This window comes from Pogona vitticeps, chromosome 3 (genome assembly GCF_051106095.1).
Source record: "Pogona vitticeps strain Pit_001003342236 chromosome 3, PviZW2.1, whole genome shotgun sequence".
NCBI classification, from domain to species: domain Eukaryota; kingdom Metazoa; phylum Chordata; class Lepidosauria; order Squamata; family Agamidae; genus Pogona; species Pogona vitticeps.
In genome coordinates, this window is record NC_135785.1 from 187638407 (window position 1) to 187655782 (window position 17376).

The 17376-nt window shown below is 38.8% G+C and overlaps 1 protein-coding gene and 1 long non-coding RNA gene across 2 annotated transcripts in view; one reads left to right on the forward strand and one right to left on the reverse strand.

The window, feature by feature from the left end:
* Window positions 1-17376, forward strand: part of PHEX (phosphate regulating endopeptidase X-linked) — a 153833-nt gene that overhangs the window by 86103 nt on the left and 50354 nt on the right. The window contains exons 13-14 of the mRNA XM_072994286.2: window positions 5086-5163; window positions 11678-11781. Of these exons, the coding sequence (XP_072850387.2) occupies window positions 5086-5163; window positions 11678-11781 (182 nt within the window). The remainder of the gene's footprint in view (window positions 1-5085; window positions 5164-11677; window positions 11782-17376) is intronic.
* The window catches only part of LOC140705716 (uncharacterized), a 452706-nt gene that overhangs the window by 11498 nt on the left and 423832 nt on the right, over window positions 1-17376 (reverse strand). The window lies entirely within an intron of this gene.

The window sequence follows — 17376 nt, forward strand, 5'->3', positions numbered from 1 at the left end:
AGAAAGACACCTTTTCCCAGGAATAAACATCACTTTTTGTGGTTGAAAAGAACAATGTATTATCAAAGTGCAAACACTGAAATTAGCATATTTAGTACATGTCTGTTGCCCTCAGAAATATTCCTTTTGTAGACAGCAACTTGCTAAATCCCAGGCTGACCAATGGATTCTTGGCGCTATATGCCAAAAAGAAACTTTTCCAAATTCTTCCTTCATTACCCAACTCTACATTTTTTTTTAAATACCTGTATGGAGGATTACAAGTGAATAGCCACATGAGCTCTGACATGCTTATATCAACCTTAGTACTGCTGGCAGGCCTGTTTACCATTGCTTCCTCATGCTCCTTTCTGGGCTATAGGGCCCTTGATTTTGACCCCGAGGTCTAGTCTAGCTGCTGCTCATATGCCAGTCATTTCCAGGTGCAGTGTCTGAACACTTATGACGATAGGCACAATCTATTTGAAAATAAGTCTTCAGTCCACAAAGTAAGTGAACAATATTCCCAGTCTCTTATTTTCTTGCATGTTTGAAACTAATAGAGTACTAGCAATCTGTGTGCTGCAATTTCAGCAGATGGTATTCAGACAGACCACTTTCCATGAAAAATGGGAACACAGACATGTACATAGAGAGTAAATTCATTGTTGCAATTAAATCCCCACTTTACTATGAATAATTCTTGTTTTCAAATAAGATTTTATGCACATTTTTTCAATTGCTTTCAATGTTTAAAGCTTAGATATAAAAACAGTACCTTAAAAAATCTAAGCAAGAGGGGTTATATGTATTCATTACATTTCATTTTGGCTGATTATTTAAGTGTTGTCATAGTAGATTTCAGGCTTTCAATGTAAAATGAGATATGTGCCCTGTCTTAATTGGTCATAATAAAATGTAATGTAGTATAGCAAGAGTTTAGATAAAAAGCCTTTTTATTCTGCTTTGAACATGACTTTGATTTATTGCTAGAGCAGTGGTCCTTTTGCAGCACAAGCATAATTTGGAATAAAATGTTTGGTTATTGATTGCAGAGACTAACCTCAAAGAAGGAGGGAAGTAGGACCTCCAAGGTTCTGGTTTTTGTTGAACAGGAGGCTGAGGAAACTATTACCCCAGCACTTTCGTTAAAGTGGTACCCTTTAATTCTTTCCTCCCATATAAATGACACAGTCACACAAGCAGGCATGCTTGCTATTAGTTCTGTGATGAAAAAGAAACTGGAACATTGGTGTGGCATAGGAGGAGGAAGGTAAAAGATATTTTGGGGATATTAATTCTTCCTGTTGTTGTTTACCACCTACCAGAGATATTGGCAAGTTTTTGGTTTAAAGCCCCAATCTGAGTCCAAATCTTTGGTACCAAGTCCCAAGCCTGAAGCCACAAGCCTGAGTCCCTATTGAAAGCAAACTTCCCTTCCCTGAAAAATCGTAGGAGGTGGGCAGGCTCCAGATCACGAGTAGAGTCTGAGTCATTGGAAAAAAAAAACCCCTGAGTCACCAGTGTGACACAAGTCCAATTTGACAGTGAGTCCTGCAAATTGAGTCCCCTTTCCTGCCACCTACCAGATGTTGTTATGGCTGTTCCAACTTGGAATGCACCCACCAGCAAATAAAGGGGATCCACCATGATTTCCAAGAACACATTAAGCCTTCACCACCCAGAACTGTGATGGGGACACTTTATTTATCAGTTAGGAAAGGACTGAAAATTATGAATTTTCTTACACTAAGGAACAGGGTTTCAGTTACAGTAATGTAAAATATTTATGGTGTTCAGAATAAACAGGACGGAACATGAACTAAGAAATCCGTCTATCAGTAGGTAAAAGCTTCTCCTCCCCCCTTTGCCACTTTTGGCATTTCAGCCTGTTCCAAACTCACAATTATGTTTTCCTTTTTGTAATGCAGAATTGTTAGCATAATTTAAAAAGAAAATCTCAAAGGAGGTCTAAGTTATTGATATAATTGGGGAAGTACAAATTGTACATAGGGGCCTTTCTGTAGTCTTGTTCTGGAAGAAGAGCAAGTTTTAAAATAGTGGTTAAATAAACTTAATACTGCAGAAAAAACTAGGCAAAAATGAGAAATCCATGAGATATTTATACCTAACTGTATGACTTGTGCAATGTCTCTTGTATCAACAATTCATGTAAAGATACTATCCTATGTGTTTGCGAAGACTTTCATGGCCAGGATCTAATGGTTGTTGTGGGTTTTTCAGGCTCTTTGGCCGTGTTCTGAAGGTTTTTCTTCCTAATGTTTCGACAGCCTCTGTGGCTGGCATCTTCAGAGGACAGCACTCTGTGCCCTTGTGCAGTTTGTTTGGGAGTTGAGTATTTATGGCTGTGAGATCAGCTTTTGTCCTTTTCAGGAGATGGGTGATTATGGTGATCAGTGTGGTGATCAGAACACCAGTAGAAATGGTGTTCTTCAATGTTCCTCAGTGTTCATCAGTGGTGATCAGAACACCAATAGAAATCTTGTGAGACACTCTAAATTCCCGTTTTGGAGGCCCCAAAGGATACAGAGGGTGAAACTGTGTTGGCTGCATAGAATAAATCTCACATGCTTTTGCATTCTTTTTTGTTTTTGTCTAGTCAATGCCTGCCAGTTTTGGTTTCTTGTTAAAAAACAAGCTGAAATAAAAATTTGCCCCATTTGCCCTGGCCAATTTCAACAGGTACAATTATCTCACTCACTCTCAGCATGAAGAGCACCCTGTTGTATCTGCCTGTCATATTGGTGTTAAAGCTGAAGTGTTTCCCAGAAGAACAAGAGATGGCAACACTAATTCAGCACTACAAACATGGCTGAAGACATATAGAAAAAAAAAAGTCCAGACTTTTAAAGTGGAAGTCCTTGAAACATACTCTGATTTCTCAGGCCTGAATGAACAGATCTACCCATTCTAGTTGCTCCCACATTCTAATCCAGTTGCAATTTAAAAGGCAACAGTTCAGCAGCCATTGTGAATCATTTTCTTCTTTGTGTTTATTTGGTTAAAAAAAGATTAAATTGTTTATGTATGTGGATACAAAACAAAGACTGCTTAACAAAGTGATTAAAATTGTTACTTTTGAATACATGCAATACATTTGTGGCTTACCGAGTTCATTTAAGCAGCCAATGTACTGGAAATTTAAACAAGATCTTTCCCTCTTGCCTTCTTGAGCTGAATGTAAGAAGAAAGAACACTGAGATATTTGAAATATGTCAGCTGAACAGACTTTACATAGCTTAAGTCAATTATATGAAACAGCAGGAAGATAATCAAAGCAGAGGTTGATGAATTTCTGCTTTCCCCTCAACTATTCATAAAGGCTACAGATCTCTTGCTCCACAGGATAAAACTGACCATGTAAACCAACCAAAGTTCACCAGAGCATCTTGCCATATGCCGCCCAGAGTAGACCTTTGGTCTAGATGGGCGGGGTATAAATGTAATAAAATAAATAAAAATAAATAAATAAAATGTGTATTTGTCTAGAATTGCAGCCTGTTCTTTTTAGTTAGCATTTGCTTTGGTTATTGTTGGTTTTTTGGACTGTTTGGCTGTGGTCTGGAGGTTTTTCTTCTTAATTTTTCGCAAGTTCCTGTGTCCAGCATCTTCAGAGGGCAGGAGCTAGAATTCTGTCTGTGTCCACAGAGACTGGCAAAATGTTAGGAAGAAAAACCTCCAGAACACAGCCAAACAGCCCCAAAAGACCCACAACAACCATTAGATCCTGGCCGTGAAAGCCTTCAAGAAAACATATCATTTGCTTTGTTTACTGTTTTCTTCTGCCCAGAAATGGTATTTTGTAGTTTTTCTGTCACTGGGATTATTTGCATGATAGTGGGATCTTTCTTGCTTAGGAGTTCATCTGTTCCTGCTGCTAAATTCTCCACCTGTGTTCTTTGCTTTGTCACAGCTTAATGTAACAAATTAATTAATTAATTTGCAGTTAATTGTGACTTTCAGAGAAGTATTTACTTTTAGGTGGAAAAACAAAGACCAGCAAGATATTTTGTAACCAGAGGTGGAACAGTAAATGGTGTTCCACCCAACCACCCTGGCCCCCCACTCAAAGTGTGTACTTCTGTTATCCAGCTACTTTTCACTTGAAGCAAAATGCAAGCACTTTTGCCTTTCCTGACAGTAAAAACATAGCCACAATAAATTATGTCATTAGCAATGTGTTGCTCTCGCCATACCAAAAATTCAATGAGTACCTAGCCTGCTGGTGGAGGGGGGGGGCAAAGTGTTGTTTGCACAATCATGTTGTAAACCTCCCAGAGAGTGCTTCAGCACTACAGGGCAGTATATAAATTAAAACAACAAGAACAACAATTTCATTTTACCCAATGGTAGGACTGGTCCTGTGGGGGACAGGTCTGTGACAACAGCCACAAGCCTTAGCCTCTTGGCATGTCTTATATCCACATGTCTCATCCATCTCTGTGAAGCCATTCTACTTTTTTTTTTTTTGGAGACACTTACTGTAAGGAGAGGTTAGGAGCTGCTTCTGCAATGTGGAGGCCATGTATGTGTCTCCCTAAAGAGGATCAAAGTACATACAGGTTTGTATGGAATGTTTTGATGTGTTTGGGCAGAGTTAGAAATACTTACAAAAACCTAAAACATCTCACTATTGTGACCAGAAGATCTATGTGCCTGGTCACTGCTGGTGGGCAACTTTAAGTCCTTATTCTTTTGTTTCTAGCAGTTCTTACATATAGGGCTAAAGCCATTTGGAATCCCAGTTCCAGCTAGAACGGGCACATTGAATCAATGGGACTGCTGTAGTGTTGCTGCAGTGAGTCCCATTCATTCAATAGGATTTAACAATTGGATTTAACCATTCTCGTACTTAACACTTCTTTTCTTTTATCTTAATCCACATTTTAACTGGCCAGACCTTCAGAGGACTGTCTTCTATAAGATAGGGTACATTCTACAGTCTGCTCTGCAATTTCAGTGAATGATATTGCAAAGTATGTTACTGAACTTCTGTACAGATCTGCTGAGTCTGAAGTTATAATCATGTAGGATCACATCACAGCTTAAATGATTGCTATCCTCATTTTTGTGTTCTTTCTGCAGGCAAAAGCGGTTTTAGCCAAAGTTGGTTACCCTGAATTTATAATGAATGATACATATATTATTGAAGGCCTCAAAACAGTAAGTTGTGTTTTTTTATTATTATTATTATTATTATTATTATTATTATTATTATTATTATTATTATTATTATTATTATTATTATTATTATTATTAATTGTATTTATACACCACCTATCTAGTCATTTCGACCACTCTAGGCGGTTTACAACATAAAAGATAACAAGTTCAAGAAAAAATTATAACAATTAATTAAATGATTTTGCAATGGGAAAAATACAAAATAAATCAAATAAAGAGAAAAAAAGGAAAGAGGACAGGAGTTAACTGGAAAGGAAGGCCTGCCTACACATCCACGTTTTTAGTTGGTTATTAAAAGTATCCAGCGAGGGTGCAGCGCGAATCTCCGGAGGTAGGTTATTCCAGAGGCGAGGAGCCACCGCCGAGAAGGCCCGGTTTCTAATTCTTTCCTTCCGGGCCTCCCTCGGCGTCAGGCTCCTCAGCCTCACCTCCTGGCTCGCGCAGGTGACACGGGTAGAGCTAGTTGTGAGTAAGCGTTCCGTCAAGTATCGAGGTCCTAAATCGTTTAGGGCTTTATATGTAAGCATTAACACTTTGAAGTCAATGCAGAAATGGATGGGCAGCCAGTGCAGCATGGCCAGAGTAGGAGAGATATGTTAGTATTTTCTCATTCCAGTAAGGAGTCTGGCCACCGCATTCTGCACCACTTGAAGTTTCCGCATCAGCTTCAAAGGAAGCCCCACGTACCGCGCATTACAGTAGTCGAATCTAGAAATTATGATACTTATTGTTATTTGCTATGATGATAATGACTGCTCTCTATATAAAGTAAATGCAGAATGGTTGTTATGGGTTTTCTGGGCTGTTTGGCCATGTTCTTAAGGTTTTTCTTCCTAATGTTTCACCAGTCTCTGTGGTTGGCATCTTCAGAGGACAGGAGTTAGAACTCCTGAGCACACACAGAGGACTGACAGAGTTCTGGCTCCTGTCCTCTGAAGATGCCGGCCACAGAGACTGGTGAAATGTTAGGAAGAAAAACCTTCAGAACATGGCCAAACAGCCTAGAAAACCCATAACAACCACCGGATCTCGGCTGTGAAAGCCTTTGAGAATACATTAAATGCAGAATAATGACATAATTAAAACATACACCTGTTCTACTAAGGCTCTCAGTACAGATTATTTTAAAGGGAATTGGGTAGGAAAGGAAAGATAATAGAAGAAACTAATACATTTTTAAAACCTGAAACACAATTAGTCCATTGCTAAGAATGAATTGTAACTACAAACCTAGAATGTATATTTCATGGTGAATATCTACACAATGGCCAGAATCCTACTGCCATTTTATCCTTGCATAAGAGATATCATGTTAGTCTTGAGGGAAAATAAGGAGGTGCTGGTTGGGTTAACAGGTGCAAGGCTGCTCAGGCACGTACCCAGGAGCAAAAACAGCTCATCATTAATAAGCAGCAGTTGCTACCAAGACTTACACGATTTCTGTTATGCAAGTGTAAATTACCAATAGGATTCTGGTCACACCCTTTCAAAGAACAACTTGTGATAGAACTTTCTCCCTGCTCTACACATACTCTCTGTTGTGCCTGTTTTTTCTTGTGTCCTGGTATATACTTTGATAATAAGCTTTTTGGAACTGAAAAGAGAGGGCAAGCATCTGCCTTGTAGTGAATGAATAAATGACCATCTCTTTTGCATGAATCTCAAAGAATGTGCATATTAGGCAGGTCCAACCTGGCCATGAAGGTTTTTCCTACTTTCCACAAACAACTCAATTAGCTGGCTAATCTCACTGGTGGACATCATGATGTTGCTCATAAGAGTCTTGCACACAAAGGTGGAGAATATAAGGCAACTATCTTCATTTGCAGTTTATGGACCAAGTTTACAGGTTGCACTGTACCCTTCCCATTCTCTGTCTTCATCCTCTTCTTGCATATTCTCATTTCCCTCTCTCTTTGTTTCTCCTTCCTTCCTGGCTCAAGTTTTCTTGTGCTGTTCCTAGTAGGCTTCATTGCTACAGGTATAGCCTGGCTCCGCAAATGCAGCACATCTATCTAGAATGTGTATATTCCCCATAGCCACAAGTGCATCACACAAGTGCAGAATTAGGGTCAAGAAACTGATTTCACATCTTTAGTATCTCAGCATTAATGTTTGTAAGGTTTTGCTCTTTTGGGGATACAGTACCTCTTTTTACTGTAAACCTGAGACTCACTTTTCCACACCAAAAATAGTCACATTCACATGCACTGAACAGTGTTTCAATGAGCAAAGCTCTAGAACCCTTTATATGTTCTTGACCTACTGTACAATTGCTAGAAATATAATTAATTAAGCACAAGAGAAAGCATGCAAACATCTTATTCTTTAAATAATTTATGTCATTCAGAACATCCAGAATATTTGTGTGACTTTTTTTTTGCTCTCATGTTGAATTGCATTTCTCTTGTGTAAATATTGTGTGTATCTAGTTCTCTTGCGTAAGTGCACTGAGAATAGAGGTCCTCCTTAATTCCTCAGCATAATCTTTCTAAATATCCTGAGAAACTAGCCACGGCATTAAAGTAACTGCATTGTAGTGACAGTGGTGGTGGCAGTGAGATGACATTGGGCTTCAGTGATGTTTGATTGACAGCTGATTCATATATTCTCAAAAGAATCATAATTTTGGTAGATATTGCCCAAGACATTAATGGCTCTCACACAGACTCTTCTCAGTGCTGCTGGAAGCAAATGGATATTAAGTATCTTAAATGCTTTATTTCTACTCTAAAAATGTACGCCTTTAGCTATAGGAGTTTTGCTTGCTGTGCACATTTCTTGAGTTCTACTTAAACTCCATTGTTTTTTACATGAGTCTTTTGTCAAGCATCACATCTCATGAGAATAAAGCATTTCTAATTGAAATTGAGGATGACAAGTAAGTAACTCAAGCCTTAGTTAATCCATAAAGAGAAGCCTTTACCATATCTGTCAATCTGTTTGCTTGGCAATGTTTGCAGTGTCTGTCTTCAACACAAAACCCTGACTGCTGTCAACTGTGTCACTGGAGCACATTAATGATAATTGCTATCCATTTTCTGAGTCATAATCTTCCCACTAAATTTACCAAATATTTCATTGAGGTAACTCCAATACACCACACAACTCTGAGATCAATAGTTTTGTCTTTAGTAGTTAAAGCAGACTGGGCAATGACAATAAGTCAGTCCTTTTATTGCTTTATGTTCACATCCTATCAAATCATGATAGTGCAAAACTCCACAGTTATAGATATATATTTAAAGCCAATGAAGACAACAGCTACAACAGAACTCCCATAGAAAAAGTTGTCTGCAGCTGGAAATGGATATGTGACTTAATAATGATAATGCGCCATCAAATTAATTCCGACTTATGGTAACTCTTTTCAGAGTTTTCCAGGTAGACAATACACAGAAGTAGTTTACCATTCACTTCTTCTGGGGCTCTCCTGGGACTGTGCAGCTTGCCCAAGGCCACATACACTAGCTCTTCTCCCTGGAGGTGCAGTGAGGAATCAATCTGGCTTCACAGCCAATTGCCTAAATCACTGAGTTATCCAGCCAGCTGTAGGTGACTTAGGATATCTAATTTATTTCCAGTTTTTTTAAGCCAAGCCAAAACTACTGGGCCACTATTCTGTTCAACATTTACATGCATAGAAGTTCTATCATGGAAGCTACTGAGGCAATATGAGATGAGATGCCGATTATTTGTGGTCACATTCCAGATCTGGAGTGCCTGACCAGATCACACGTCCAGACACATACCGTAACTGTGCATAAATGCCCCTTGTCAAATTGCTGTGGCACCTTCCAGCAGTTGGAGCTCCATGTACATAAATACTGAACAGGCCATTGGCGTATGTCAAATTTTGAATCCATTTGTTGTTTCAAAAAGTAATGAACAAATGCATATATTAAATAAATATGTCACTAGTGTTCCTGTGGCTAAAACTGTGCAGCATGAGATAAACAAACCTAGATTATGCAAAATAAAGAATATTACCACCAACAAAAGAAAAGAAAAGTAAAAGTCCCCAACAAATGAAGAAGAAGTGTTTGACAAATCAAGATGCACAAACACAATACTTAAGAATGTTTGAGGATAATTTCTGCCTACATTGCCCTTATTGACAACTTCACAGGACTTGTCATGAAAAAACTTTCCCCAACCCCACCCATTATGACCACACATGGAACCAATCTATAGCTTTTGTAGAGTCTTAGAAATTTGATCCCAAGTTGCTAACACACTGAGCTTAACCGCTGTCAGAATCTACATTTGGGAACAGTTTATTTATGTTTCATCAGTGCAAAACTCTGGTGTCTAATTTGCAAAAAGTCCAAGCTTATTTTATTTACCTGGGTGAGTAGGACTTCAATAGAATTTGCTCCAAAGTAAATGTGCAAAGGATTGAACATTTGACATATCCAATCCACTCTATAGAATGTATCCAGCATGCTTTGCACAATTTTAACAATTACTTTAAGAGAGCTAAAGAAGATGGATAGATAGAGCCAGGATGGAAAAAACAGAGGGCTTTGACTGACAGACAAAGCTGAAAGTAGAGCTTGAAGCACAACATTTTTGATGGAAGTACTTTAGTCCTGGAATTCACTTGGTTTTATATGGCTTAACTCTTCTAAATAATCCTCCTCCCCCAGCTTTGGGGGATCCATAGGAAGCCTTTAGGCATGGAATAAAGTAAGGAATGATGTAGAACTAGAAAATTGTAACCTCCAGTTCTGACAGAAGGATCAGGACCACCACCAGCAACAATCCTGCTTTAAATGATTTCCTGCCAAGTACAGCAGCTCCTGAAGGCATAGTAGGATGAAAAGGATCCCTAGGGATCCATAACCCCTGCTAGGGGAGGTGGGATGCTTTTAATTCCCTTAAAACAGCCACAGCGTGGCTGCAGCAGATGACATCTCTGGAGTTCTATGGTGTAACTTGTGCAGCAGTATTTCAGCCATTGAGTTTTGAGTGGATAAAAGAAAGATGGGAATAATTCTGCATGTTTTGACATAGTATTTTTTTAAAAAAACTAAACATCTTGCATATTTTAACTTAATGCCTAAGTATAATGCACATTTTCTCAGATATCTAAAAATAGACTTTTTTTTTCTTTTCTGAATAGACTGGAACAAACAAGTGTGTGTTGGTGGAGGGTATTTTATTCCTGTTTGATTTGAAGTAATGTTTGGCATTTGAGAGAGCATGCTAAGTTGCTGATTCCTTTTGAACAGTCCACTAGAAGCAATTAGATGTTAATTATTTGGAATCTTTACCAGTAAGCTCTGAGTCTGAAACGGTGACCTAGCATTATATCCAATTACAACTTATGTGAGCCACCAATACTGCCAACAGTCATATTTTATGACTGTCTCCTCAGTGTAATAAAATATTTATTAGCCCCTGAAGGGTATAATTTGAAAATAAATAAATAAAAACATAGCTGCTTTGAGTATTCAGACTCCCAGGCCAGATCAATTTTATATTTTCCAGGGGTTTTTGGCTGCAAACCTCTCATGTTTAAATGCATGTTTTGGCTTATCCTACTCTTGTCAGTTGTCAGAATTATTAACTCTTTGTTACTGCTTGCTCTTTGGCTGAGATTTTAGAATACAATTGACCTCACCCCACCTGCAGGAATTTATCAAGACATCCAACTACTGTATCAGCAAAATGTGTTTGGCTACCATTCTGCCTACTGAAAATGTAAAATAATTATTCTGCAGATGAGTCCAGGATGTGGATGTCTAAAATAGCATTTCTATCACTCCGCATCAATGTGTAGTAGCTGAAATACATAAACTATCTCACATGTGCCATCCATCCATCCATCCATCCATCCATCCATCCATCCATCCATCCATCCATCCATCCATAGTATATATATAAACTCATGTGTCGTCAAGTCAGTTCTGATGGTGATCCTTTTTCACAATTTTCCAGGTAGAGAATACTCAGAAGTAGTTTACTATTCCCTTCTTCTTTTGAAAGTTTTCTAGTAAGCTAGAAATGTCAGTATTCACCAATTTTCTGACGTGTTTGGTATAGTGTCAGAAATGAGACCTGCTGAATTCTTTAGGACTTAATCCCAGGGAAGTGGTTATAGGACTGCGGCTGAATTAGAAACTTATGTTTGTTGCAAAACAAATGCATCCCCAGGTAGCAATCTGATTTAATAGAATTGATGCAGTCACTGGAAGTGCATGTTATTTTTCAAGAGAACTGTTATTGCTTTCAATACAAAAAGAGAGAGAAGTATCAAGACCAGCAGTTATTAAATACCTCATAGGAGACTGAATGTTGCCCTTCCCAATAAGGGATTTAAAAAAAAAATCTAGCTGTGTTGCATTGATAATTTTTGCTCAGAATTAGAACATTTTGATTCAGGCTATTTTGCTTTGTATGCATTAATTTTATTATTAATAACATTATTATTATCATTCTTTGTAAATCTATTGGTTACACTTGCATGACCCTTATGTTTTATTCCCAGATGAAGTTTTCAGAAACAGATTATTTTGGCAACCTACTTCAGACTCGCAGACATGCAGCTCAATCTGATTTCTACTGGCTGAGAAAAGAGGTTCCAAAAACAGAGTAAGTAATTGGGGGGGGGGAGTATTAGGAAATTGTTGAACTGACTCCTCACCACACAAGTAAAATGCAAGGAGCATAAGCGCTTTGAACATCATCTTGTGGAAATTCAGACTTACCATTCCCACTGACACACATATTTAAGATCTCATTGGAGTCAATGAGACTAAGAAATGTTTAGTTTTGATTGTTTTCAAACTGAGTGGATCAAAAAAATTGAATTGTAATTGAAGTGGATTTCTGCTGGCAACTCTGGCTATTTAGAATGGCACATTTGGAGTTTTTATGCTTTTCACGTTTCATGAAAGAAGCCTAACTTAGTTACTATCATCCCATGGTAGCAGTGCATGGACTTGAATAATAGGCTTTGATTAAATGTGGTTGTTTGGTTTTTTTTTTTGTTTAATCCATGCCCTATTTCAACAGAATTTGAGTCTGCTCCATTAAAAAGTCGTGTGTGAATATGCTGGATTGTGCCTAGTGTTCTCACTTCACTAGGCAAAGTTTGTACAGCTAGTAGAAGCCCAGTTTTCAGCCTTGCAAAAGCATGCAACCCAGCACTTTCTTTCAGTTTGCGCAAGCTGTTTCACAACCCATTGCATAAGCGATTCCATATGTCATTCTACAAGCCAACCTCATTGAGACTTCATTTGGCTAAATACTGCTGGTTCTAATCATGCTGATCAAAATGTCATCTCTCATACTCTTCCCACTATCATGAGAGTGAAAGAGAAGAGTGCAAAAAATGGTCTGAAGGTCAACATCAAAAAAACTAAGATCATGGCCACTAACCCCATCACCTCTTGGCAGACAGAAGGGGAAGAGATGGAAGCAGTGACAGATTTTACTTTCTTGGGCTCCATGATGACTGCATGTGGTGACAGCAGCCATGAAATTAAAAGATGCTTGCTTCTTGGGAGGAAAACGATGACAAACCTAGGAAGCATCTTAAAAAGCAGAAACATCACCTTGCCGACAAAGGCCTGCATAGTTAAAGCTACAGTTTTTCCAGTACTGTTGTGTGGAAGTGAGAGCTGGACCATAAAGAAGGCAACCACTGAAGAATTGATGCTTTTGAAATGTGGTGCTGGAGGAGACTTTTGAGAGTCCCCTGGACTGCAAGGAGAAGAAACCTATCCATTTTGAAGGAAATCAACCCTGAGTGCTCATTGGAAGGACAGATTCTGAAGTTGAGGCTCCAATACTTTGGCCATCTCAGGAGAAGAGGAAACTCCCTGGAAAAGACCCTGATGTTAGGAAAGTGTGAAGGCAAGAGAAGGGAACAACAGAGGACGAGATGGTTGGACAGTGTCACTGAAACTACCAACATAAATTTGACCAAACTTCAGGAGGCAGTGGAAGACAGGAGGGCCTGGTGTGCTTTGGTCCATGGGGTCACGAAGAGTCGGACACAACTTAACAACAACAACAACAACATTCAGTGCTTTATGAAAACACTGTTTTAACAGTTGATTTTTTGCAGTTATAACATGTTTGGTTTCTTTCAGTTCTTTGTTGAAATAGCAACATAGTTTCCATAGAATCTGTATTAATACCTGCTTTCAGAGAAGGGGTATGATCAGATGGCTACAATGGAACACACCTGATTGCTTGGTTGTTGTGGTTTTTTTGATCTCTTTGGCTGTGTTCTGAAAAGCCTGAAAAACCCACAAGAACCATTAGATCCTGGCCGTGAAAGCCTTCGCGCATACACCTGATTGCATTGGAAGGGGTTGCTTTGACAGGAGTGATTTCCCCAAAGAGGCCCTTCTGACCTCCAGGGAATTGCTCCAGCCTGGTCCCAAAAAGTAGAAGCCCAAGTCAAGGTTGATTTAGAGCACATTGCCCTGTGGATTGTGTAACTGCATGAGACTGCTGCACAAACAGTCCAGATTGAGATTTATTTCACTGTGTGATTATACTCTAGTTTGGATTATGAGGGGGCATCTGGTCATGATCAAAATCAATTAGTTATACCCTCTTTTAGGATGCTCTGTTCCATCCTGCCCCCTACTGTCTTTCACTTACACATCATTTTGTGGGGTGACTTAGATTTATTGAAGTGCATTTTTTTAAAAAAAATCCTGAGTCTTCCCCAAGTCAGCTGATGCCTCCCTCTTATACTTAGAAAATACCATTATATCTTGATAATGACCAACTCTTGGAAAATCATTTCCCTATTATTATACATCATTAGCGATCTCAGTTCCAGTATAGTGGATTGAATCTCACTCACTGGATGCAAAAATAGTTTGTGGCTTGTGACAAATGCAAATGTATTAGTAATGACTGCACCAGCAGTATAGTAATTGTTATGCAGACGTGCATTGAAACTGGAGAGATAACTGGAGAAATCATTTTTTAGCCTCTTCTGTACCACATCTCAGCAAAACATATTATATTTAGTTCTTCAAGAGTTTCCAGAGTATGGGGGTGGGGTGGGGGATGGGATTTTCCCCTTTTTGAAAGAGTAGATAAACACCCTTGATTGTCTGTTCTTGTGCAAGTGGCTAATAACTGCATTAATATAGTTTGAAGAAATTTTAAACTTGATGGAAAATGTCACTGAAGGTGAAATTAGTTGGCAGTTAATCCCTGACATATACAACTTCAGGGCTGTCCCCTGTGGATTTCCCCTTCATTGTGGCTAAACTTTGAAAAAAAGGGATTTTTCCCCCAGCTTGGTGTGAAGCAGAATGGAATTGGGCTTATCTCTAGTCATTTTTTTCTCATTCAAAGGCTGCTTAATGTCACCCCTTCCCACAAGTTTCATATTTATGTAGCTAAGCTTTCTATTTACTTACTTAAAACCTTTCTATTTAGTTACTTTTAAAAAATATGGCTTAACAGAGAACAAGAAAGTAGTCCTATCTGTATATGTGACAAAAACATCAGCCATTTCCATCCTTTCTTCTAGATAGCTTCGTTAAATTCTGGACACTGTCCCTTGAACCCTTATTTACATATTACATTTCTATTCCACTCCCCCCAAAAGCAAAATGCCCCTTGTTTGAAAAGCTCCTATTTTCTCTCTCATTCCATTTCCCAACACCAGTTTTTTTTTTCATCACAGCTTCTCTGCGAAGTTAAAGTGAAGTTGAGGGTGTAGAACTGGACCAAATTTGCTCTCAGTCAGAGTTAAGCACCACAACAGAATAAGGAGATGAAACGCATTTCTCCTAGGTCCTAATCGGGCACTCTAAGGATTACACCACTTTTTGTTCTTCCTTGTGGAGACAAAAAGGGGTGATTAAAATAATGTGGGATCTAAAATGGCACACTAACTGAAGCACAAACAGATAATTATAGCATAGGTTATAAAATCTGGTGTCTGAAATTGCTGAGGTGGATTTTTTTTGTATCCCAATCAATCAGACTCAAGTTAGTCATGCCTAATTTAAGTCCTATTGCTTTAATGATTAAAATCTCATTGATTCCAATGTGTCCATCTCATTTGGATGAAATGTGATTCTAACACTGTATGCAGGATTTGGAATGTTATGTTAAAAAATTAACTGCTTAGTGGTTTAGGTATCTGGTTGCAGAGTCAGAGGTTGAGAGTTCGATTCCCCACTGTGCCTCCTTGACAGGGGCTAGATACAATGATCTATAGGGTCTCTTCCAGCTCTGCGGTTCTAAGATTATTAAACTGTAAAAATAATTTTTTTGCTGCTAGTGTCTAAATTTTAAAAAAATATTTAACTTGTTAAATTAGCTTCACTAAAACAATTAGCACGCTATAGTGCATCATATTGGTGCTGTCTCCATGGGACAGTTTTGACTTCTCCTAGTGTAAAAAGCACAAGAACATAGTCCCATTTCTTTTGCACATTCTATGTTTTCTTCGAAATGAGGAAAGATAGGAACTGATGAGACCACATTCCTACAGTTGTGTTCAAAATTATTCAACCCCCAATGCTGTAAAGGGGTTTAGGGACTATAGTGTACATTTGGAATTGTATTCAGAATGAAATCCTACAAGGACGTTTTAAAGAACCAAATGCAACTAAAATAACATCAATTGTTTATGTAATACAGTAGTAAATGTTTCTTTTGTGCTTTCTTCATTGCCACAATTATTCAACCCCTTAAAGACTACCACTCTGAAGAAGAGAGGTTCATTCAGGTGTTTTCGATCAGGTATTGAAAACACCTGTGGATGTCACCGAGCACCAATCAAGCATAATAAGCACCAATTAGGCAGCTTTAAAATGACTGTGATACTCAGCTCCTTCTAGACATTTACTGGTGTGGTTACAAACATGGTGAAGTCAAGAGAATGGTCCAGGAAGACAAGAGAAGAGGTGATTTGTCTTCACAGGAAGGGCAATGGCTATAAGAAGATTGCAAAGAAGTTAAACATACCAAGAGACACCATAGGAAGCATCATTCACAAATTCAAGGCAAAGAGCACTGTTGAAATGCTACCTGGTCATGGAAGAAAGAAGATGCTGACTTCGACTGCTGTGCGCTACCTAAAGCATAGAGTGGTGAAAAGTCCCCGTGTGACTGCTGAGGAACTGAAAAAAGATTTGTCAGATGTGGGAATAGAAGTTTCAGCTCAGACAATAAGGCGCACACTGCGTAATGAAGGTCTCCATGCCAGAACCCCCAGGCGCACCCCCTTGCTGTCTCCCAAGAATAAGAAGAGTCGACTGCAGTATGCCAAAAGTCATGTGGGCAAACCACAAAAGTTGTGGGATAGTGTTCTGTGGACTGATGAAACAAAATTAGAACTGTTTGGGCCCATGGATCAACGCTATGTTTGGAGGAGGAAGGACAAGGCATATGACGAAAAGAACACCTTGCCTACTGTGAAGCATGGCGGAGGGTCAATAATGCTTTGGGGCTGTTTTGCTTCTGCAGGTACAGGGAAGCTTCAGCGTGTACAAGGTACCATGAATTCTATTCAGTACCAGGAGATATTGGATGAAAATGTGATGCAGTCCGTCACACACCTGAGGCTTGGGAGACGTTGGACCTTTCAACAAGACAATGATCCCAAGCATACCTCCAAGTCCACTAGAGCATGGTTGCAGAGGAAAGGCTGGAACATTTTGGAGTGGCCATCGCAGTCACCAGACTTAAATCCGATTGAGAACCTCTGGTGGGACTTAAAGAAAGCAGTTGCAGTGCGCAAGCCTAAGAATTTGACTGAACTGGAGGCTTTTGCCCATGAAGAATGGGCGAAGATACCCGTAGATCGCTGCAAGACACTTGTGTCAAGCTATGCTTCACGTTTAAAAGCTGTTATAATTGTAAAAGGATGTTGTACTAAGTACTAAGATTGAATGTCACTTGGGGGTTGAATAAAAACTAATAATGATGTGAGCACAGAAAAGACATTTGTGGTTATTTCATTATAAACTTAAGGTTATATTTCTCTGACCTACAAGTGCCTCTTTCATGTAAATGTAAGCAAGATGACTGAATGATCAAAATCAATGTCAAAATGGCCAAAACATTCAATTTCAGTGGGGGTTGAATAATTTTGAACACAACTGTATATAAGGAAGCAAGCATGAAATTCTGATCATATTTGTGGAAATCTGAATGTGTTAAAGGACCCCTGTTACAGACAACCCATCATTAAAGAGA